Source organism: Mastigoproctus giganteus, chromosome 6 (assembly GCF_048544385.1).
Source record: "Mastigoproctus giganteus isolate SK-2022 chromosome 6, ASM4854438v1, whole genome shotgun sequence".
NCBI classification, from domain to species: Eukaryota; Metazoa; Arthropoda; class Arachnida; order Uropygi; family Thelyphonidae; genus Mastigoproctus; species Mastigoproctus giganteus.
The window spans coordinates 65,434,927-65,458,990 of record NC_143580.1 but is presented as its reverse complement, the minus strand read 5'-3'; the positions used below and the strand labels follow the sequence as shown (position 1 = coordinate 65,458,990).

Below are 24,064 nucleotides of genomic sequence, written 5' to 3'. Positions count from 1 at the left end.
TCCGTTAAAATTATGCCACTATTTGCATTACTTTAACAAAAATTATGGGATGAATGTTGGAATAATCTTTTTTGAATTTATGTGTATTTTTAATTTTAGGTTTCTGTATATAAATGTGTGATTTCACGTGTAAAATAATATATATCTAGGCTCTAATAATATTTCCATAATGTTTAATTTTTTTATAGTTTTTAACTTTCTTGTTTTTCACTCATCTCATAATTTATAACCTAAGAAATTCTGTGGGTGTAGTTCAGAGATTTTTCGTTGCGAGGCGCAGCTGTCGAATCACAAAGATGGCTATGATCTAGCGCCATGATTTACGTGTCGTTTTAAACAGAAATATTGTTAAAAAATACTTAATTTTCTGGAGAAATTAGGGTGAATATTTGTGAGCATTTATAAGAGTATATGAGAGACGTTGTTCATTTAGAATTTTTACCCAGGATACTGTTACAGCTTCAGTTAATCGACTGATAGTTTAAGTCATGTGTTTGCCGGGGTTACGCTGCTTTGATAGGATTAAGCGATGGCTATGCAGTGAAGGTATCCTCATTCTTATGACCATAGGATACATAAATGGAAATGGTGAGTACGGTTTTTGACTATTTAAATAAATGATAAGAAACCTAACGTTTGATAGCAAAATTCAGTATTAAATTCTAAACGTCTATAACATGAAATTAAATATTCAAATTTTTAATTAACTAATTTAAAGTCATGCCAATCGCTGATGTAACTTAAGTCATTTTAAATTTAAAAATGTTTTACTTAATATAAGCAAAAATCTTTTTTTCTGTATAAATATTGAAAAGATATTAATATTTTTTGCTAAATAAAAAGAGCATTGTGAATAATATACTGTATATTATGTATCTATTTAAATGAATGGAAACTTTGGTGCTTTTACAATACAGGCTCACCTGAGATTCAACCCTTCAGCTTATCCTCTTTCTTCAAAGTTGGCGAAAAGGTGACGTTGATGTGTGCTGTTAAGTCTGGTGTAAGACCTTTCATTTTTCCTGGTTTAAAGATGGACATCCAGTGATCAGTGAAGGCAATATTGAAATCCGAAATTTTGATGATTTTTCTTCTTTATCTGTTAAGTCTGTAACGCTGGCTGCTATGGGGAACTACACATGTCGTGTGACTAACGATAATGGACAAGATGAGCATATGGAGAAGCTTACTGTCGTTGGTAAGATGAATTCACACGTTACCAAAATTCTTTCTGTGCTTCTAGCAGAAGGCTGCTGTATTTTATTTCCATTGATAATTTTTCCAATCTTAATTTCAATAATTAGTCTACAAAGCTGAATCCGTTTTACTTACCTATTTTTTTATATTTATATTATTCTACTTAATATAGTGCCACCGAAGTTTCTTAAGGTGCCCCAGGATAGATCGATAGTTGTAGATATAGATGTGAAGTTTGAATGTGAAGCAGAAGGACATCCATTTCCGACTATATCATGGAAGAAGTTGGAAGGTACGTTAGCTCTGTATCAATAAGTGCTACAATGATAATCACGATAATAGTTGGTATAACGATTGTAGGCACCTTGCATACAACAGTATATCTTCATATATATTGTTGAGTGACTCGGATTTAGAAACGAGGTAGCTAATTTGCATAAAACCATTGATGATATGACAATTTCAAAAATGATCCACGTTAACAATTCATTCACTTTTCCGATTTTTATCACTTACCACAAATAATATAACAATATTAATATAATTTTTATTTAAAATTTTAGTTTCTCTTTTTATCCGCGTCACTGAAAAATATGCAAATATATTGTACACAAAGTCTCCATCGCTTGAATAACAAGTGTAGCCAACAACTGGAAATGAAATTATTACTTGTTTATATTTTTCTGTTTTTTTAATCAATGATAAATCTAATAATAAAACACTAATAAATGTAGGGCCAACAGATACCATCCCAGTGGCACTAGCAGTTGGACCAAAGATAAAATTCCCAGCGAAAAACATTCTTCATATAGAAAAAGTAGGAACTGATGACCAGGGTATTTATATCTGTGAGGCTAGCAATGGCTATGGAACCCCTGTAACACATAATGTCAAGTTATTGGTACACGGTAGGAAGTATTCTTTTTTTAATTTATTTATTTTATTAAACTTTTGTTATGGTTGTTCTCATTGGTGCTACTATTGGCATCGTATGAATTATTTCATTATTTATCTATTTACAGTTTTCTATTTTACATATTTAATTTATTTGAATTTCAGAATTAATCTAAATAATAATAAAATTATTACGGTTTCGATAGAATTACGCATATTTATTTATCCTTTTGAAATGAATTTTATTTTTATAAACATAATTATAATGAAGTTTTAAAAAATATTATTTTATTAATCGCTACTTAAATATCTTTATTATAATCGCCCAACTTTTTTAATCCAATTAAAGTGGCTTTTGCTTAATTTTTTTTGTTGTACGCAATGCATTTCCTATTTCCCTCACAGTGTGGCGCTACGAAATGTACTTGGTGTTTTCTGCCTTCTTGGACAACGCGTCTAAGCACTTCGCTACGTTTACTGGGCTGACATTTCCTTCTTCAAGTTGTTTGATGGTGCATTTTTACGTTCTACCATAATTTGTAGGTTGAAAGTTAGCAGTATCCTTTGTAATGAATGGGATTAACAAACTGGTGCTGTGCTTGTGCATGATGCTAAGTAATTTTCGTCAGCAACTGCCAGTCAACTGCGAAAATATGGGTAAGTTAACATAACGATATGTTCATTTTATAACAAACTTTTTCTGTTAATTGAATAAAAATCAGGGGCGTATTCAGGGATGGGCAGAAGGGGCATATGCCACCCTTAGCCAAAAAAATTGAAATTAAATATCATTGAATGGAAAGTGAGTTATTTGTTAAATAACTCACTTTCCATTCAAAGGAGTTTTTGTTTTTTTTTTCTTTTAGTAATTTAAATAGCAATGTATTGGCTTTTTGAGAACTTGATGATTATATTTAATAGCAATTATTGGCTTTTTGAGAACTTGATGATTATATTTAATAGCAATTATTGGCTTTTTGAGAACTTGATGATTATATTTAATAGCAATTATTGGCTTTTTGAGAACTTGATGATTATATTTTATTTCATGGTGTTTCTGCGCTACTAGAACATTCTTTATGTTCTTAGGAAGCAATGCAGATCAGTACGCAGTTCGTTTCCCGATTATATTTTGGTAAGTCTTGTAGGAAAGGAACAAAATAAGACAGCAACATGTGGTCTAAATGGGAGGGACATCCCAACACCAGGGATGGCGTCACTGTGTTGGGTGGATGATTACTATCCAAAGAGTACGTCAGTGAGAGTCATACTACAGTAATGAACGGAAAAGGATGGGTGCAGAGGGCGATAGAACTAATACCTGGCCCCGGGTGCCAAGCGTATTTCGAGGCCAAGCGATATTTGTGAGATTTATAAAGTGCTCTTCAAAGGCGATTAAAGTCATTTTTAAGTTTATACGTTTATCTAAAGCCTTATTTTTTTAAAACCGTTCTACACTTGAAAAGCCACAAGTTAGAACAGAGAAAGAAAAGCCACCTTTCTTTTTATTCATTTTTCTAGGTCACTAATCAACTAACACTTTAACCGCTTGGCCTCCTAGCGGCACTGCTCCTGCCTCCCCGTGGCGGGGCCGGAAATCTTGGCAAGTAAGTCCACTTGCCAAGGGCTAAAAGGAGCAATCATGGATAATACAGACCATAAGGATATTGAGAATGATAATCCAAAGAGACAAAAGACTGATCGGATGGGGCAACCTTGCCCGTCATTCTTAATCATCCACTCCCTTACTAGTCAGCCCATGAATAATTTGTCTCCGTTTGTAATACAAAAATATCTGGAGGGTATTGCAGGATCTCCCAAGACGGTGAAGAGACTGCAATCAGGAGACTTACTAGTAGAAACCACCAACCACAGACATTCCGAGAAGCTGTTACAACTCACAAGCTTTGCTGGCATTCCAGTTAAAATATCTCCACACACAACCCTAAATTCATCTAAGGGTGTGATATCCAGTTGGGACTTACTGAATGTCACCGATGAAGAAATAACCCAAGAACTGCAGGGACAGAATGTAATTGAAGCAAAAAGAATAATGACTAAAAAAGATAATCAACTGACACCTACAAGAAATATTATTCTCACCTTCAATACACCCAACTTACCCTCCTCTGTAAAAGCAGGTTATTTACTTTGCCGCATCCGACCTTACATTCCAAACCCTTTAAGGTGTTACAAATGCCAAAAGTATGGCCACTCACAAACTGTATGCAGAGGAGTTCCTGTCTGCCCTAATTGTGGATCCTCAGATCACATACAAAGTAACTGTACAGCTACAAAAATGACCTGCCCAAATTGCAAAGGTGACCATCCTGCATATTCAAAGACATGTGAAAAGTGGAAAACGGAGAAAAAAATAGTAAAATACAAGGTTGAGAACAAAGTAAGTTACCCAGAAGCGAGAAAATTAGTTGCTCCAACTATAACAAAAAATATGACCTATGCCAATGCTGTAAAAAAATATCAGACAGTCTCCACTCAAACTGATGTAACAGTTCCCACTAACAAATCAATTTCTGACTGGGCTAGAAATGTTCTTTCTAAGCAACAATCCAAGTTCTCTGACCAGGCAAATAATACTCCTCTGACAATACCAGTGGCATCTCCTGCTCCAGTCATAGATACCATATCTCATAGTTTAAACACAAATGTAGTAAAACATTTTCAAGATACAACCATGGACACAGTTGGCACACCCATACAGGAAGGTCCCCTTCTAGAACTCCATGCAGAAGAAGAAATGGACACAGGTCGGCCAGTTTTCTCCAAAAAAGATAAATCTAAATTAGAACGTCATAAGCCAGTAACCTTCAAAAAGCAGTCAGATACATCTCCATCAATAAAACACAAATAATGCCTTGTATTTTACAATGGAATTGCAGAGGCTTTCGTTGCAACACAGATGATATCTGTGATCTAATTAACCGATATTCTCCAGTTGCCCTTTGTCTTCAGGAAACTTACCTAACCTCGCAAATTTCTCCTTCAATAAAAAACTATTGTCTTTATCGAAGAGATCGTAATACAGCAAATGCTGCCCATGGTGGTGTAGCAATCTTAATAAATTCAAAGATCCCAACTAAACATATTCCACTTCAAACTGACATAGAAGCTGTTGCTGTTCATATAACTCTCCATATTTCAATAACACTGGTCTCAATATACCTACCACCAAACCATACTTACTGTTTAAAAGATCTTGAAGATCTACTCATACAGATACCTCCACCTCTCTGTATATTAGGGGATTTTAATGGACACCACCCCTTATGGGGCGGTCCTAAACTAGACACACGTGGTCGACTCGTTGAAAGCTTTCTAGAGTCACAAAACCTCACCTTACTCAATACTGGTGCGCACACTCACATACAACTCCCAACTGGACACACCTCAGCAATAGATCTCTCAATTTGTTCTCTAATACTCCTCCCAACCATAGAGTGGTATGTTTTAAATGATCCTATGGGCAGTGACCACCTTCCAATCATATGCAATTTTTTAATATCACAGTCTCCTCCAAACAAACTCCGCAGGAAATGGAAATTTGTTCGTGCAAACTGGGCAAAATTTCGATCATCAATCTCTCTTGACGAGGAAAAAAATCCAGCTCCAGAATATTGACAATGTAACAGATTACATCACATCACATCTCCTAAAAGTAGCCAAGGACACAATACCATTATCAAATCCCCCTGGTCGCAAGCATTATAATTACTGGTGGAATGACGAATGCACAAAAGCAAAGAAAGCAAAAATCAAAGCCTGGAATTTATTTCGGCAATGTCCAACCACAAACAATCTCATTAATTATAAGAAGCTAAGAGCAAAAGCACGATTTGTACAAAGGCAAGCCAAGAAAGAATCCTGGACCCGTTTTGCATCGACCTTTAACAGAAACACTGATCCGAAAACTATATGGAAAAAAATTAGACAGTTATCTGGTAAGTTTCCTACTATACCTTCTCCAATCCTCTCCTGGAAAGGGCAAGATCTATCTAGTTCCTCAGATATTGCTAATGCTTTGGGCAATACTTTTGCTGAAATATCAGCGGCATCAGCATATTCTTCGTCATTCCAACGAATTAAAAAAACTAGAGAAAAGCATGCCATAAAATTTCAAACCGCACGTACTCTTCCATATAACAAACCTCTGCAACACTCTGAACTTCTGCATGCCATTAGAACAGCCCAAAATGGTGCTGCCGGGCCAGATGGGATTTATTATGTCATGCTTCAACATCTCGATGACAAAGCTTTAAGCCTGCTTCTGATTTTTTACAATCGTATATTCTTAGAAAATGTTTTTCCAACTTCTTGGCATCACTCTACTGTTTTGGCATTCCTAAAACCTGGAAAAGATCCAACTAACCCCTATAGCTATAGACCGATCTCTCTCTCAAGCTGTCTGAGCAAAATCCTTGAAAAAATTGTCCACAGAAGACTCGTATGGATCATTGAGTCACAACATCTAATGAGCCATAGCCAATATGGCTTTCGTAAAAATAGGTCATGCTTAGATCTTATGGTCAAGGCTGAATTCGCCATTCGAAATGCCTTTGTTAAACGTGAACATCTTGTAATGGTTTCAATAGATATCGAGAAGGCTTTTGACACTACCTGGCGGCATGGCATACTCAGTGATCTTTACTCTCTTGGTCTGCGAGGCAACCTTCCTATATTTGTCCAGAACTTCCTACGTACTAGATCGTTTCAAGTTCAGTACCAACATGCCCTCTCTAAAACATTTATACAGGAAGAAGGAGTACCACAGGGATCAGTACTGAGTGCCACTTTGTTTGCTCTTAGAATAGATTCCATCACCAATCAGCTTCCAAATACAGTTGAGACCTACCTTTATGCAGATGATCTTTCCATCTCCTGCCATTCCCAAAACATGAGGTCTATTGAACGACAGCTACAGATATCACTTAATAAAATACAACAGTGGGCCAGCCTCAATGGCTATCGACTCTCGCAGCAGAAAACAGTTGCCATCCATTTTTGTAGACAGCGCAAACTTCATCCGGATCCTGAACTTCAAATTTATAATGTCTCCATCCCGGTCACTAATAGCATCAGATTTCTAGGATTAACATTTGATAATAAGTTAAATTTTATAGACCACATAAAAAATGTACGTACTTCCTGTCTAAAAAAGTTAAATATACTCAGAGCTTTATCCTCCCAAACATGGGGCGCAGATCGTACATCTCTGCTTCGGCTATATCGGGCATTAATCAGATCCCGTCTTGATTACGGAGCTCCCATCTATGATTCAGCCAGATTGAGTGCATTACGCTGGCTTGATCCAATTCAACACAGTGCCTTGAGACTTTCACTCGGTGCTTTCAGAACATCACCAGCACATAGTCTCTACATTGATGCCCATGAACCCCCACTAACTTTACGTAGGAAGACACTGTTATTGAAGTATGCTGTCAAGATACAAAGCTGTGCCATGCATCCGACTCAGTCATACCTGTTCAATCCACCATTAGAAAACCTTTTCAGAAATAAACCAAGCATAGTAAAGCCAGCTGGTCTTCGCCTTCTTGAACTGATGCAAATTTGGAATGTTTCCATCCTTTCCGTACAACAGACAACAACTTGTACTCAACCACCATGGGTTCCACCTCCTATACCGACCTGTGACACTTACCTCTCTCAATGGGGAAAGAACATTTTACAAACATCAAATATCAAACAACTTCACGAAGCTCACACTCAAAGATACTTTGACTTTTTTCCAATTTATACAGACGGCTCTAAATCTAATTCAAACGTCGGAGCGGCTGCAGTGTTTCCAAATACCGTTATTTCAGCATCCTTGCCATCTGAATTCAGTATCTTCTCAGCTGAATTATATGCAATCAAACTAGCTTTACAGAATCTCTCTTCTGACTGTGCTTTAAAATCTGTTATTTACACTGATTCCCTCAGCTCAATTTTGGCTTTATGTAACCCCTTAGATAAAGTACACCCTGTTCTAGATGAAATAAAAAGCATATTACTACAAATTGAAGAACGCAATCAACTGGTCACCTTCTGCTGGATTCCAGCTCATTCTGGCATTTTGGGCAACGAACTGGCTGATAAAGCCGCAAAAAATCCAACTAGCTTCGACTTAACTGATATCCCTGTTCCGCCATCAGATTATGCATTAATCATTCAGGCTGCATGCCTGTCAAAATGGACAGCAATATGGCACTCTCAAATTAATAATAAACTCTTTCAATTTAAACATGATCCAAAAATTTGGCGCTCCAGTATCCGCACATCAAGACGAGAAGAGGTAGTCCTTTCAAGGGTAAGAATAGGCCATACATATCTGACCCACCTTTATTTACTCACAGGGAATGTCCCGCCACAGTGTCCACTTTGTAATATAAATCTGAGTATTAAACACATTCTCATTGACTGCCCTTACTATGAACAAGACAGAACTTCAACCCTACTATCACTGGTTAATCTTCGTAGACCAATAACTTTAGAGAATCTCATTGGAGATGATGCAGATATTTCCGAATTTTTCAACTTCATAAAGCAAACAGGACTTTTTAATCAATTCTGAATTTATGAAACCTTTCCATCTCTTTTTATAATAAATGAATAGGCGCATTATGGCCAAAGTAGCCTATGCGCCATCAAACCTCCATATCAACAACAACAACAACAACAACTAATACCGTAGGACAAGAAACACCAAGTGACAGATTGCTCTACTCTCAACGTATAAATATGTTTGAGTAGCAAAATTTCGCTGCAATAGAAAATTAGATATGTTAAAAGAATGGTGGCTATTGAAATATCTATACAGGAGGCGAGCAGCAGAAACTGATAGTCTATGCGATAGGAAGTGGAGTGAGTTGGTGAGAGATTGTTCTTGTTTAGAATTTGTTCTTTCTTTTCGTACATCTCGTTTACGCCCTCACTAGACTGAGCGAGGAGATCGTTTTGATGGTGTTATTAGTAGTAGCAATGGCCACATGCTGCAAGGAAGCCTATGGCTTATGTTGCACTTGCCAAAAAAAAAAAAAAAAATATATATATATATATATAAATAAATAATAATAAAAATAAAATAATACTAAGAAGAAGAAAAATTTAAAAATATAATAATAATTAATAAGAGAAAAGGAAATAATCCAATCTAAGCATTCTCCCCCCCCCGTAACTTGAAATTATGACCCCTAGTTCTAGAATCATTTATAACCGTGAAACTTTCGTTCTCATTCATTTTACTTATGCTTCTCAGAGCCTAAAACACCTCAATCAAGTCTCCTTCTCATATGGAGGAGACTTGACGCCCTTTTTTCGATCTCACCAGGCGAGTTACCCGTCTTTGGACCCTTTCAAGATGCTCAATGTCTTTCTTTAGGTGCTGTCTCCATAGGCAGTATTCCAAGTGTGGTCTAACACATAATGGAATTATGACGTCCTTTTCTCTACTAGCAAATGTTCGATAAATCATCGATAGGACACCATGGGCCTTCCTTGCAACCAGTTTACAATACTCGAAGAACTTCATGTCTGACCGTATCGTAACACCCAAGCCTCTTTCCTCCACTGCTGGGCTTAGTTCAATTCCACTAACTGTATAAGTTATTCTGGGGTTACTGTTCCCCAGGTGTAACACCTTACACTTTGCTGGATTAAAGCATAGCTGCCATTTTTCTGATCATCCCTGAAGTCTATCTAGGTCATTCTGAAGAAGCTCTGAAGAAGATCATTAACTACTCTACTAATCTTTACATCATCTGCAAATTTAGACATCACGCCTTTTATCCCTTCATCGATGTTATTTATGAAAATCAAAAACAACACTGGTCCTAATACTGATCCTTGAATTTCATCAACCCAATCTTTATTTCCAATCTGATATAATGTATAACACCTTATATCAGATTGGAAATAAAGTAATATTTTCTTCCAATTTTGAAAAAATATTTATATCCATTCCCGTTAAAAGTAGAGGTTGATCAGTTTTACTTTTATGTTTTTTTAATTGCAGAATACGAAATATGCAAAGATTGAAATTAAATGAATAAACCCACTTCCCCTGAACCCACACAAGTTCGGAAAACTCATTCCTCAAAGAAATGCCAAGATACCGATTGGTGCCGTAATTTTCAAATGTTTGAATTAGGAACTTTGATCTCATCAGTTCACCTCGTACTGGCCGACTCTGAGATTAAAAACGGAGACCTTGGAGAAAAAAAGGGCGATATCAGTATTACAATTCGGTTATACTTCTATGTGTGTTCAGATAGGTTTTGAGGCCATGTTTTCAATCTGCAACTGAAAAGAAAAGAAAATAAAGCAGGCAGACTGCAGTCTTTAATACGGCTTACGTTAATTCACGTTAATTGCTAACCATAAGAAATTTGACATTATACGAGCATTTTCTATGCAGAAGCATGATCTCTTATCTTTCAAGATGTAATTGTAAATAAGGTGTGAGGACCTCACATTCTCAGCAGTTGCAAGAACGTCTATCTCTCTGCCACATTCACAATTTGGCCTCAGTTGCCCTTGTGTCTTTAAACCCAATAACAACAACTCTGCCACATCATAGTAAATGATTTACATCTCTGACTTTCTTTCCCTTTTTTTTAAAATGAACAAAAATGTCCAATCGATTTTGGATTCATCCTTTTAGCATCCATCATGTTAAGTCAGAAATATGTTAAAGGCACAATATGGCCTAAGTAGCTCTTTCATCAGAAACTCCTATACAACAAAAACTCAGCAGATGTCGAGAAAATTGTTTGTGCTGATTTACTTTTTATTTTTCCACATTCGGAAGAGTGGAAGTCTAGGAACACCGGAAATTATTGACACACTATCTCTCTCAAGGGCCTGCTTATAGCTTTAATGACTACATAAATAAGATATTATTTGAAGAAAAGTGTATTAATATATGTCTACTTAATTATTTAACTGCTACAGTATTCCTTAAATATAATATAAAATAAGACTTTCTGAAAATAGTATTTTTTCTATAATCGGAAATGCTTTAACACCATTCAGTTTTACATATGCAAAACAGAATGGTGTTAAAGATGTAAGGTGTAATACGAATATATTAATTTCATTTTTGGAATTACATGTCGACTTTATTTTACAGGATTGCCAAAAATCCAGCACTTCACTTTCCCACCGGGTTTGGTGTTAGGTCAAAAAGCTAAAGTGTTTTGCACAGTCATAGAAGGAACTGCACCTTTTGAATTCACCTGGATGAAAAACGGAATAGAAGTGGAAAAAGATGGAAATTTTATCATCCAATCGGAGAAAGAATTTTCTCTTTTGCAAGTGAATGGTTTAGTTCTTGGAAATAGTGGCAATTACACGTGCATGGCAAGCAATAAGGTAGGGCAGGACTCCTACACGGCCACGCTCACAGTGAATTGTAAGTAACAATCTGATATGCCTGTATTGTATTTATCGAATAGGACGAGCATCATTTTTTTATTTTAATAATTTTCACGAAGAGTGTACACATTATTAGAATATATGCGACAATTAGCTTATTTGTTAATGTTTAATTAATATTATATGCCTGAAGTCCACTAACGTTACCATTTTCATACGACATCCCAAAATATACGGTGGCTACCACAAAAATTGCATCACTCTCCCCGCTTCAACTTTGTTGTTTAATATCTTCTTATACTCGTAAAATTATGTCACTTGAAAGCTTGTTCAGTTAGTTTATATTTAGGCAGCGGTTTGATGCAGAAGCAGTTAACTCCGATAAAAAAAAAAAAGGTGTAATTATTACTCTTGAGAGGGAGGACTTTTCTAGCTTATAAAGTTCTTAAATGGTTGCCGGCAATTAGTCTTCGATAAAAATTCTTAAAAATAAACACGAGACCGGAAATATCAAACGAAAATCTGGAATAGAGTTGTCGTTCTTGGTGGTTTGTAGAAGTGTTAGTTAATTATACCATCTGTTGTATCGCGTCTGTAAAAGTTTGTTCACAGGCCTGTTTGAATGCTGTGTGGGTTTAAAAACTTTGAATAGCTCAACGGGAAACCCTATTCCCTCCACCTGAAATCGGCTAATTGTAGATTCTATTGAAGTGGTGTTTAGAAATTTTTCCAGCAATTAACCAGACCGAACCTAGATCTCTCCAAACGAATGAGAAGTAACAAAATCACTGTATTGCTAAGAGGACTTAAAACAAGGCTGAAGAGGATTAATACTCCAGTACCATTCATTCCTTTATAAAACGTCTAAGCCTCCATGTAAGCTCCTTAGGACTAAATGCGATGTGGAAAATCGCGCTGGTGTAAAAACTGTCTGATGAAGACCTGCCATGAGTAGTCTGAAAGCATACCTGTCTTGTAAGAATTTGATAAAATGCTAACACTGGTTTAAAAAAGAACTAATTGTACAGCTGAACTGTGGGAATTTGTAATCTTCTCTGATGGTTCTAAATTTAACTTCCATGGTAATTATGCTTTGCTGGTACCTAGTGAATCTTGTCTTCATTGAATCAACAGTGACGCTTCCATTGAACCAGATGGTTTGGGGATGCATAACAACTAAAGAAGTGCGCAGAATAAACTTTGATATTATTAATGGTGATTACCACGAAATATATTCAAAGGAGATTTTTTGTTATCAGAGACAATTTCCGGAAAGCCGAAACTACTTTTCTGCCCGACTCCTCGCCGTATCTTAGGCAATATAAGCACAACATTACAGAATCATTTCGTTCAACTTCCAGTATTTCTTACAATTAACGATTAATATGTGCCAAATAATGTATTGTTTTATCTTTAGGTGAAGAAACATCATGAATCTCATATACGCCATGCCATGCAAGGCGGTAATTGAATCTCGGCTCGGTCAACAAAAGACCTACCTTTTATAAAAGATCAACAGGCATTTATCACGGGCTTGTGTTTACAGGCATCATTATTTTTTTCACTAAATATTAATGCGAAATATTGGTTTTGACCGAAATATATTTCTGTAGCTTTTTATAAATCATTATTCTAAATAGTTTGTTTTGTAATCTCTGTTATCAGTATAATGCAGTATTTAATCATTCTTGTCACTGTATAGGAAAATCCAAATGTTGTTTTGAAATATATATATATATATATTAGTAATTCAGTTTATGTGGTCGCTACTGTACTACCAGTATCAACCAATATTTTGACTGCGAAACTAAAAATTTAAACTCATCGAAAATTTTAGAAATTTTACTTCAGAAAGACAAACAAAATTCTTAATTTTTACGCTGTTCAAAAATTGTAACTTGACATTGGCACTTTTGCGTTTTGAATGTTTCTTTTTATAGATTTACATTATATAGATTGCATTTTAATGGATTTATATTGCTGGATCCAGGAGAACTTGTATACGGGAATACTGCTACAGAAGGCTACATGAGCCTTCTGCAGCAGTGTTCTCTCGAGAAACATTCGCTGCTGCAATGTATCGAGTTCAGATCCTTGATCCTTATAAGCTCCTGTCCAGACTTTCTTTTAACAGCTGGTAATGTCCTCATAGAGCTGTCCTAGCCAATCGATTCCTTCAAAGAGAGAGAGAATAGTCTGTATGAATTGGATAGCTAGATCCCCAGACCTTAGTCCAATGGGGCATGCCTGGGATGCTCTAGGCAAGAAGGTTATTAGCTTTCCTCCAAGAAACCACACTGAGCTTGTCAGACGTTATGACTCGATACCTTCAGCTAATTAACAGTTCTCAACGTGAGAAGTCGATATCATGCCTGTATTACTATCCACTGAGATCATACCTTATTAAGATATATTTATGGTCATTAGGATATGACTGTCGACATCGCAGTTGCTGCTCATTAACTCATTTGCATAACTCAGCAAATTCAAGTCAAAATTTAGTGCATTATTAAGACATTAAGGTTAATGTCTCCCTAACTTTGTGTCATTTTTTTTGAAAGATTTCTTTGATTTTTTTTGCCTTTTAATTTTTGTTTTTCTGCCGTTTATCACCTGTGTAGTCATAAATAATAACAAATAAATCAGCTTCAGTAGTTAATGACAGGAGATAGACTTTACATGCAGGCGCATTATGGCCTTCTTGCCCTTTCGCCTTAAGCCTATAAACAGACAACAAGCTTTACATGGAATCGCAACCACAGTTCATGTCTAGCAGTATTAACTGATTGGTATTCCCAAGGCAATTGTGTTTCATGAAATTGGCTTCCGGTGATCATGCCCAGTTTATTAATCACGATGAGAGACTTGTAAGTCCCAAAACAGGTTATAATAACAGTTTGTTGTCTTTTGAATAAATGCCAGATTGACCCTCAGGGGTTATCATTTGTTTGTCATTTGATCCTGAGGGGTTGTCACAGTAGATCTCAGGCAAGGGTTGCATTTTTTTTTTTTCTCCCGGAAATTCGTGTTCTCATCCAATAAACAGGCCAATTGATCGCAGAATACGCGCAATTTACAGACATAATATACTGACGCCTTTGGTTCCTCCGTGGCCAGGTGGGAAGGAGCAGCACACGCATCTTGATTAGACCGGGGGTTCGAACCCGTCACTACCAAATACGGAGGATGCGGAAAGGTCAGGGAATGACCACCGCATATCCCGGAGCAATATGGCCTTAGTTGCTAATGCTCCTAAAAGCCAAATAAACAACAAAAACAAACAAACATACCGACGCCTTAGATGCTTTGGCTTGTTATACGTACACAACGAAACAGACTATTTCTATGGTCTACAAAAATCCGGTGGAAGAGATAGGAAAACATGAGGAATGAAGAACATACAAGAATTTTTTAGGGATGAGGATGCTAGAAGTACATCAAATTCTAACATAGAGCTAAATGTTTTTGTGATAAACTGAGAGAAGAGTGGAAGAGAAACTTGGGTTGGATGGCATATATTCACTTATATTGAGAGAGGCTGCAAAAGAAGTCAGAAAATGTTTAGCGATAATTATGAGAGCGTCCTTAGATTCAGGGAAGTCCCTGTAAACTGAAGATGTGCGAATGTAACCCCAAATCACAAGGTGGGGGGTTAAAGGGTGAAGTGAGTAATTACAGACCTGTAATCTTGACTTGTGACCAGTTATACGGCAGTCACAGCATGGATTTGTTAAGGGGTCGTCTTCTCTGACCAGTCTGATTGGATCCTATAACACAATAATAAAGGAACTCTATGCAAAATATAATTTTGACATCATATAGTGAGATTTCAGAAGAGCTTTTTATACCTTTGCATAAAAAAGACTGCTGTACAATTTCTAACAGTTTTAAGGGCAAGTAATTGGAAACTAAGATTATTCGTGGAGTAGCCCTGTGGATTCAGTGTTGAATCCATTTTTTGTTTCCGTATTTATTAAGGATAATGATTAAAGCTAACTTTAGACATTAAGCCCGATGACATAAAAGTTGGCAGGGTAGTTAATGGCAGTAATCATACAATAGTGCAACAAGATCTATAAAAATTAGGCAGATGGGCTATGAAGTGGCAAATGAAGTTTAACAATGAGAAATGCAAGGCACTTCATGTGGGTAGCAGTAATCGATTAACGTACCATCTAAAAAAGGCCTGGAGGTAATTGTGCAGTCAAACATGAAGTTTTCTTGAGCAGTGCAGGCAGGCTGTCAGGACAGAACAGGGAGTTTTGTCAATTATATAGAAGCTTTTTTGCTATCAGGGATAAGGAAGAAAATATCCCATTGTATAAGTTACATCTTCAATACTGCATTCAGGTCTTGGAGCCTTATTTTATGAATAATGTGGATCTGTTGAAAAGGGTGCAGAGAAGAAAAATGAGACTTGTGAGGTAGAAAAAAGGGTATTCTTTTCAAGGAAGGCGTCAGTTCTGCAAATTGTAGCACCACTAGGATATCTTTAAGTTGATTGAGTAAGCGTTAAAGCTTGGAATTAATTGATTGATGGAATGCTTCCTCTTGCTCAAACGCAAGGGTATAAATTCAAATTGAGGAAGGATTGGTAGCAGGATAGATGTGCCGAAATTTGTTTTGTGCCAGCGTGTTGTTGACTATTGGAACAACTTCTTACCCGCTGGATGAAAGAAAATACATATGGTTGATTTGAATAAATTTAAGGAAGAACTAGGCAAATTATTAGAATGGTCGGACTATGATTTTTGGCTGATGCTGTACGAACTTGCTTTCTTGCATAATTTTCCACTGCTAATACTAACTGCAGAAAATATGCTGAATATGTTGGCTATTAAAATGAAGATTTATTTAAAATATAGTTAATATTAATGGAATATTTTCTCAAAAATTAGTGCATGCCATGAAAAAGAGAATTTTTCCATAATATATATTATAGAAATTTTCTTAAGATTTGTAGAATGGTCATTTACGAGGAAACATGTCCCTTTGAAATTCCAGCAATGTTCCTTAGAATATTGAAATGAATGATTATGAATGACTTTATATGATAAAATAATGAGGACGCACTTTGAAATATACTGTCTTCCTATTTGGGTTTCCTATAAGCAACAACAGATATATTAATAACATTGCCAAGGAGTTTTTGAGCTGCAGCTGCACAAGTTTTGGTAATGTGCCAGCATACATTATGGTTGTTATTCTTCAAAACCAAAGCAGTGACTTCATATTATACATGAATCTAAATTCCGATGTATGTACAAGTATTGTTATTGAAAAATACGCTTTGTACACTTACCAAGTAAAATTTATTGTAATTTCATAATAGCAGTCACTCGTTGTCCATCGTTTTAAAAAGCCTTTAATTTCGATTAATCTTGATGGTATTCATCGAAATGAAATTTACTATTTTTTCATTTCTTTTAATATAAATAACAAGGCACATTATTTCAGCTCCACCATTTTGGATAACTGAACCTGAAGATCAATCTCTCCTCGAAGAATTTAGTACTGTATTCAAGTGCCGAGCTGGTGGTTATCCTGAACCCAAAGTAATGTGGACCAAAGGTAAAAAAAAAGAGGTCATATTGTTCAATGGTCTGCTCTTAGTCCGAAACATATTCATTTGTTTATAACATCACAAATTTTGTTTCTCTTTCAGGAACCGTCGATAATCAGCGACATCTGGGAGAACATGTAGGCACCACAACCAATGGAACTTTAATTCTCACTGGAGTTAAAAAGGCGGATGAATGTTACTACACTTGTTCTGCAGAAAATAACATTGGAATCTTAAAGAAAACCGTGTTTCTTAGCGTGATGGGTGAGAAAACCTGATATCTCAGAATTGGATGTCCCATATCTTGGCATCCGGTTGTTTTATGCCAGGGTTTTATCTACTATAATACTGATAATATGCAATTTAAATAATTATAATTAACTTACCATTAGTTGGTACCGTAAATAACATCTGTAGATAAAAAGTAATAAGATGATTCTGTTCATTTTAAAAATTGTTTCTTTTTTTACTCTAATCTGAATGTGTTGTACTTTCTTTGCAGGCTGTATTAATCTCATTGCAGGTACGTGTTCCAGTGTGATCATCTCAGAGAAGACAGCATCTTGAGGAAAAAATAACTGGGGAAGATTATTTAAAATTGTATAATATTTTTAAAAGCGTTTGTTTATTTTAGCAGCAAACGTCCAGGAGATGTCATGTAGTGACCTAGATACTGGGACCTCATTTGCATAGATCACCATGCATATGTTTGGCTGATAAATAAAACCATGCATATGTTTGGCTGATAAATAAAACATTTTCTTGTATATAAAGTGTAAGCTATTTAGTGTTTCCTAAGTTTAATAACTGCTTTCCTTTTTCAGCTTTAATAATTTATTTCTTTCAGCTGCAGTAAGGGTAAGTATTGTGAATGAACAAGTTGAAACTAATGGAGGATTTCCATTACTGTTTAGTATCGCAAAGGTGCGGTCCTTTTGCTTGAATAGTTTTTATATTATAGGAATAACGGATGTTTATTTCAGATGTTTATTCCAGGAGGTTTTAAACTATATAGGTATCCAAAACGTGCCTGTTGGAGTTATATATATATAGTTATTTTAGTAATATGCGAAATGTTCGGTATGCCCATGAGGGATGCATGGTGGATTCGTCAAAATTTGCCCAGTTGTTGTAAATACAGTTTCTGATTGTCAAGAAAGAATTCTTCCCAAGGTGAAATTTTTGGTTGCTTACAAATGCAAGTTATGTACAGTGAGCATTGCGTGAGGAGAATAATGGTTTAGAAGTACCAAAAAAAGCAAGAATAGTCACCAGACTCACGTGGATTTGCTACACCGTCGATAAGCACATCAGATAAAAATGCACTTGAAAATCTACTTTTGTACTGCGAAGGTACAGTTGTGAGGATGAATGATTTGATTGAAGAAAATTGCGTGTTTCTCTGTGAAATGGTAAATATAAATAATGTTGGTTGGTGTATGCAAAAATTCATGACTATTTGCATTATCAGAAAGTATGCGTAATGTGGATTGCATATGCTTTATCAACGCAAAATATATATTATTTTGTTTTGGCGTTGTGTTTTAAAGGAATGTCTCACTGATGTGCAACAAACCGTTGTAAAATTTCAGAAAAATGAGGAAAATGATCCATAACTGGATCTTCACCAATAAGTGTGTATTAAGTGCCAAAGCAACTAAAGCTATGAGGAGTCAGTATTTTTCCAATAAAATACGTGTATTATGTGGTCGATTTGCTTGTTGAACGAAAAACCCGAGCTTCCTGGATAAAAAACCATGCGACCCTTGCCTGACAGCAACTAGCTCAGCTACATTGGGAAAAAAGCGCATAAAAATTCCTTGCATAATTGATGGGATTCGAATCCAGCCTTTTCTACTCGGTGTGGGGAGGATGACATTTATATCCATCATGCTACCTTCGAGGGCCGTTGGATCTGGGGAAGTTGGAATTGATATTGATCAATGAGAAATCAAATGAGCTAATGAACGGGATGTGAAATCTGGTACGTAAATTGGTGGCAGACTATGAAAGTGATTCAGTTAGGAATATGCTATATTTTAACATTTTGTCAATGACAACATTTAAAAGACTAACTTTAGAAACTCATTAGTAAATCATATATATTAATTTCCGCTTAATTGGGACAATCCTATCGATATTCAATCAATAGGATTTCTCTAATTTCCAGGAATTACAATAATTTCAACAGATATACCAATTCATTACATAACTGAATGCGCAACGTACTCATTGGCTTAATCTATCCGTAGATTAAGGGAGTGTTGTATGTGTAAATCAATACTAAAAACTAAACAGATTTATAAAGATGTGTTGCTGGAAATGGCTGGATTTCAAATTGGCATTTCTTCTACAATGATAATAAATATTCTTTTATATTTCCAAACGCATTAAAACAATCCAACAAAGAGTCCACCTGCTCCAACCAACCATACTTCATATTATTTATTAGGACACCGAGTGAGGCAAAGCGATTGTGGTTTTAAAACAGAAAAGTTAATATCTAGTGTGGTTATCATGGACTTTAATGCCCTCAGCAATCTGGGAAGAGATGTATACTCTGAACAAGATTTCTATATGTCGAAATTGGAATACTGCTCCACCCATCTCTCGAGTTGTGGCCAGTTCGTTTACGCGAGTTATTTGGTGATCTGCCAGAGTTCCTGATCCAAAATCTCTCAGGAGTGTTCCGTTTGTTAAGATCTGTTCGCTAGACTGGCCAAGGCGTGTTTTTCAGAGTAATCTCTCCAAATCACTGCGTCATTGCTTAGCTATAACTTGGGACAAAAGCATGCTCATACAAGTATTACGCTTCTCCGTAGATTTCTCAAAATGCAAGCAGAGCGGGCTAGTCCACGATGTAAATGAAGGCATGGACGATCATTTCTATAAAGAACAACCGCCAATGAACCCAACTGTAGTGTAGATACATTGCAACTTGCATGAAACTTATGTCCATCTGATGCATAGTGATTGTGATTCCTAAGTCTGCATTATCCTCTGGAAGTGGTGCAAAGTTTATTACTTTTGCTGTTTGTACCTTAGCTTTAAAGTGACAGCCTCGAATTATGAGCACTACCGGGTGCTACCACTCGAAATCATTTACGTTATTCATCGACATATTACTTTGGAACGACTACTTTTTCCGAACCTGGTGCATCCCTACATGTTGGAGGAGAGTGTATATGCTCCTATTAGTTTCGGTAACAATCTAGAATAAATTTTTTGTGAATTTAAAACTGAAAGACTTCATATAGAATTTATATTAATATAACAACGTGTCAATATTGGAACGAAGATTTGGAACTTCATTATTAATTGCCTTTGCATATTTTACAAGCAAAGTTTTCTTATGTATTTCCAAGAATATAATGTCATTTGAAATTTTTCATACTGAGGGTTTCCACTTGCTATATTAGTCCACCTTGAGGAATGTACATTTTAGACTACTCTCTGGCTCCTTTCCTTTGGATAGCCCATGTTCCAACGCAGGATCTTACCATTAATCCCAATTTCCTTTATAATTGACATAAACAAATAATTAAACGCATGGTATGCAAACGAAAGTTGTCATATGGCATGATCACAAGTTCCTTGGTGTCAGATAAATACTGCACGCTCTAATCCGTAATCAATGCAGTCATGGGGAAGAAAGGTGATCTTTCCGATTTTCAGGAAAGTGTTATTGTTAGACAATGTTTAGTTGGAGCCGCAGTGGCGAAATCAAAAGAAACCATCTGAAAAGTGTTCAATGACTGAAATACAAGAGAAAAATGTAGCTCTAAAGGGAAGAAAAGCAACAGAGAGTCGGTACTCGAAAAACGAGACTCTAGGATTTTAAAGCGAAATGGGAGTCAGAATAGACGGTCCGGTGTCCAGCAAATGATAGAAGGTTACGTTACATCCTTCAAATTAGGCAAATAAAGACCCATTTCCAACTGAACTATGCGGCAGGGGTTGAAAAATCATCTGGATTTAGTAATCTTGTGCCTTTCTAAAAACCTTTCTGTAAAAAATCGAAAGTTTCAACTTGGGCGGTGCCGCCAATACCAAGTCTGGACTGTGGAACAGTGGAAAAGATCATTTGGTCTAACGGGTCTTGCTTTACACTTTTTTTCACCACTGGTAGGGTTAAAGTTTTTTGTGAACTTTACGAAACCTTGTCCAGACTGTCTCAGGTTCACCATTCAAACAACAGGAAGTGGTGTCATGGTGTGGGTTATATTCTGTTGGGTCCGCTCTTATCATCAGAAGGTCACGTTACCTCCAATGAATATCTTTCTATTGTATTGGACCAACTTTATCATGCAATCCTTCATTTTCCCCGGATTACAATGGATTTTTTCAAGACCACAATGCTACTATCTCTATCGTGCAAAAAATTGTATCTCAACGGTTCGAGAAACATTTCGAAGATCTTCCCTGGTCGTCTAATTCTCCTGATCTGAATCCAGTTGAGAATGTCTAGGATATGCTGGAAGGGGCAGTTCGGCTTTACTGTTCTTTATCGATCACACTGCAGCAGCCATTAAATATCCTGATGGAAGAATGGTCAAAACTGGAGATAGATTTCCCTGAAACACCTTGTAGAATCTATGCTATGACGACGTTTTGGGTTGTAATTCTGGAAAAATGCGGGCTACTACATATTGAATAAATGTTTATAATATTTTGGCTAGTAAGTGTAATTGTCTTTCTTGGAGAACTCTATCAATCATTATATATTTCTGAGTTGTTTAATATGATTAAATTACTTCTAGTTGTTGCTTAAATGTTTATAGTTATATGTATCTCGACTTACGTGGTTTCAATCCGCTTTTCATAGAACATTTCGCTTTTCCGATGACAGATTATTACTTTTGCTCTCCAGCCATCCACAGACTGTAATATCATGATAATAATCATTCAGATACTAAATCCTATTTGCTGGCCTAGCTAAATGAACCGCTGTATTCGTACCAGGAAATATAACCATTTTCAATGAACGGCTGTTTAAGACCTATACATGTTCGTGCGTTATTTCGTAAAATATCTTATTGTTTTTGCCACATTATCTGATACTAAGTTTGTATAGATGTCTTTTGCAGTACTCCATCGTGTTCTTTCTCTTAAACAAGACTTTTCAATTCAATTAGTAGCATATTCTCATCAGCTTTCATTGCTGACTACTAAAATTCCCAAATTATGCCATTTGTAAAATTCAGCCAATTCCAGTGATATATTTATGCAACACCATTATGAACACTAGGTTAGGGCTACGCATATACACTACGAATTCTTATAGAATTTGGTACTGTGGCATACTGGAAATCCCTATTTTAGTATGCATCACTCTACCACATTCTTGCTCCACTAGAAGGTCCGAAGAAATAAGAAATTAATGTCACTTGTTTTTCTCTCTTCTTCTGTAGTTCCAGCGCGGTTTGAAGAGAAATTTACTGTTCAGACAGTTCGCCGTGGGGACAGTGCAAATTTGAAATGTGAGGCCCTGGGAGACAAGCCCCTGACTATTGAGTGGACTAAAGATAAAAAACCGCTTGACTTTTCGAAACAAACCAGGTGCGTAAACCAAAAAGGGTATTTTTCTTTTTTTGCTTTATTGGCAGATTATTAGTTTATTGTGGTTGCCTCTGTTTAATTTCAGTTTCGGTAAAGCCGTAATATTTCAATATTATTAGTAATTTTTGCAAACATTAATTTTCTTTTCAAGGATCGAAAAATTCGACAGAGAACAAGAAAAAGGGGTGAGTTCTGAACTCATTATACGAGCTTCTGGAAGAAAGGATGGAGCTCTTTATGGCTGTGTGGCAAAGAACGAATACGGAAGGGACGAGAGAAATGTAAAACTGCTAGTTGTAGGTAAGAAAATATATCGATGTAATTATTTTGAAATATTTTGATAAATAATTCATCAGAATCGGAACCATTCGTTCAAATCATTTGTGAGGTACTTTTTTTTATTCTTTCTCTGGCTAACATCATATTTTTCATTTTACCGTTCAATTCAGTTTGTTTTTACGGCTACACGCGAAGTTTTAGCTTTGTTTTGGCATTATTTTAATGGTTGAGCCGAGACACTCATTTTATTGGCACCGAAATGAAATGGACCATGATTCATATCAATCCAAGAGACTAAGAAATAATGAGCATCAACAGGAATATCTAACATTTCTTATATTACATTCACTTTCGTCCAAACCTATGAGTGCCCTTTCACCGTTCATGATTCAGAAATGTTTAGAAAACCTGGCTGGTTCACCGCAAATGGTGAAAAGAGTCCGATTTGGAGATTTACTCACTGAAACAGCTAACCATCAGCATTCTCAGGCTGTGATGAAAATATTAACTCTTGGCGGAATACGTGTACAAGTACCCTCATGCTACATGAAATAGTTCCAAAGGGAATTTCAGGAATTAAAGGATCAAAAAGTGATTCAAGAAAAACAAATAATGATAAAAAAAGATGGAGAACGTGTTCCTACTAAAAACATTATTCTTAAATTTGATACGCCAACCTTACCATCGTGTGTCGAAACCGGATGTCTCAATTTTTGAATACGTCCCTATAAGCCCCATCCAGTCAGATGCTTCAAGTGTCAAAAATTTGGACGATCTGAAGGGGGACACAGTCTGCCTGAAATTTAGCTTCAAAGCCCACATACAAATGGACTGCACTGCAGAAATACTGAAAACTGTAAAGGCCAACATACAGTCGACTACTCAATAGCCTGCGAACTCTGGAAGGTAGGAAGAAAGTTTCAAAAATACAAGGTTGAACAAAGATTACCTATCAGGTAGCTAGGAAGAGAGTTATGCTCAACATACCAAATCTCACTTATGCTGAAGTAACCAAGAAATACCAGCCTATAGAAACACATAACTCTCATTATATTTAACGTTATCTCGTCTATGACGTGGGGAGCGGATCGCTTTCCACTGCTACACCTATATCGAACTTTAATCAGATCATATTTAGACTACGGATCGCCAGTTTATGACTCTGCAAGTAAAACCGCATTG

The 24,064-nt window shown here is 36.2% G+C and overlaps 1 protein-coding gene across 6 annotated transcripts in view; it reads left to right on the top strand.

The window, feature by feature from the left end:
• LOC150084367 (cell adhesion molecule Dscam1-like) overlaps positions 1 to 24,064 on the top strand; it is a 99,751-nt gene that overhangs the window by 62,312 nt on the left and 13,375 nt on the right. For 3 of the 6 annotated variants that reach the window (XM_090376012.1, XM_090376009.1, XM_090376008.1), the window contains 2 exons: positions 22,456 to 22,603; positions 22,755 to 22,903. In XM_090376012.1, coding sequence (XP_090232138.1) covers positions 22,456 to 22,603; positions 22,755 to 22,903 — 297 coding nt within the window. Of the gene's footprint in view, positions 1 to 523; positions 589 to 917; positions 1,199 to 1,369; positions 1,490 to 1,931; positions 2,106 to 2,637; positions 2,749 to 11,236; positions 11,519 to 16,938; positions 17,053 to 17,146; positions 17,309 to 22,455; positions 22,604 to 22,754; positions 22,904 to 24,064 lie in introns of those variants that run through there. The other 3 variants (XM_090376007.1, XM_090376010.1, XM_090376011.1) reach the window with 2 other exon arrangements.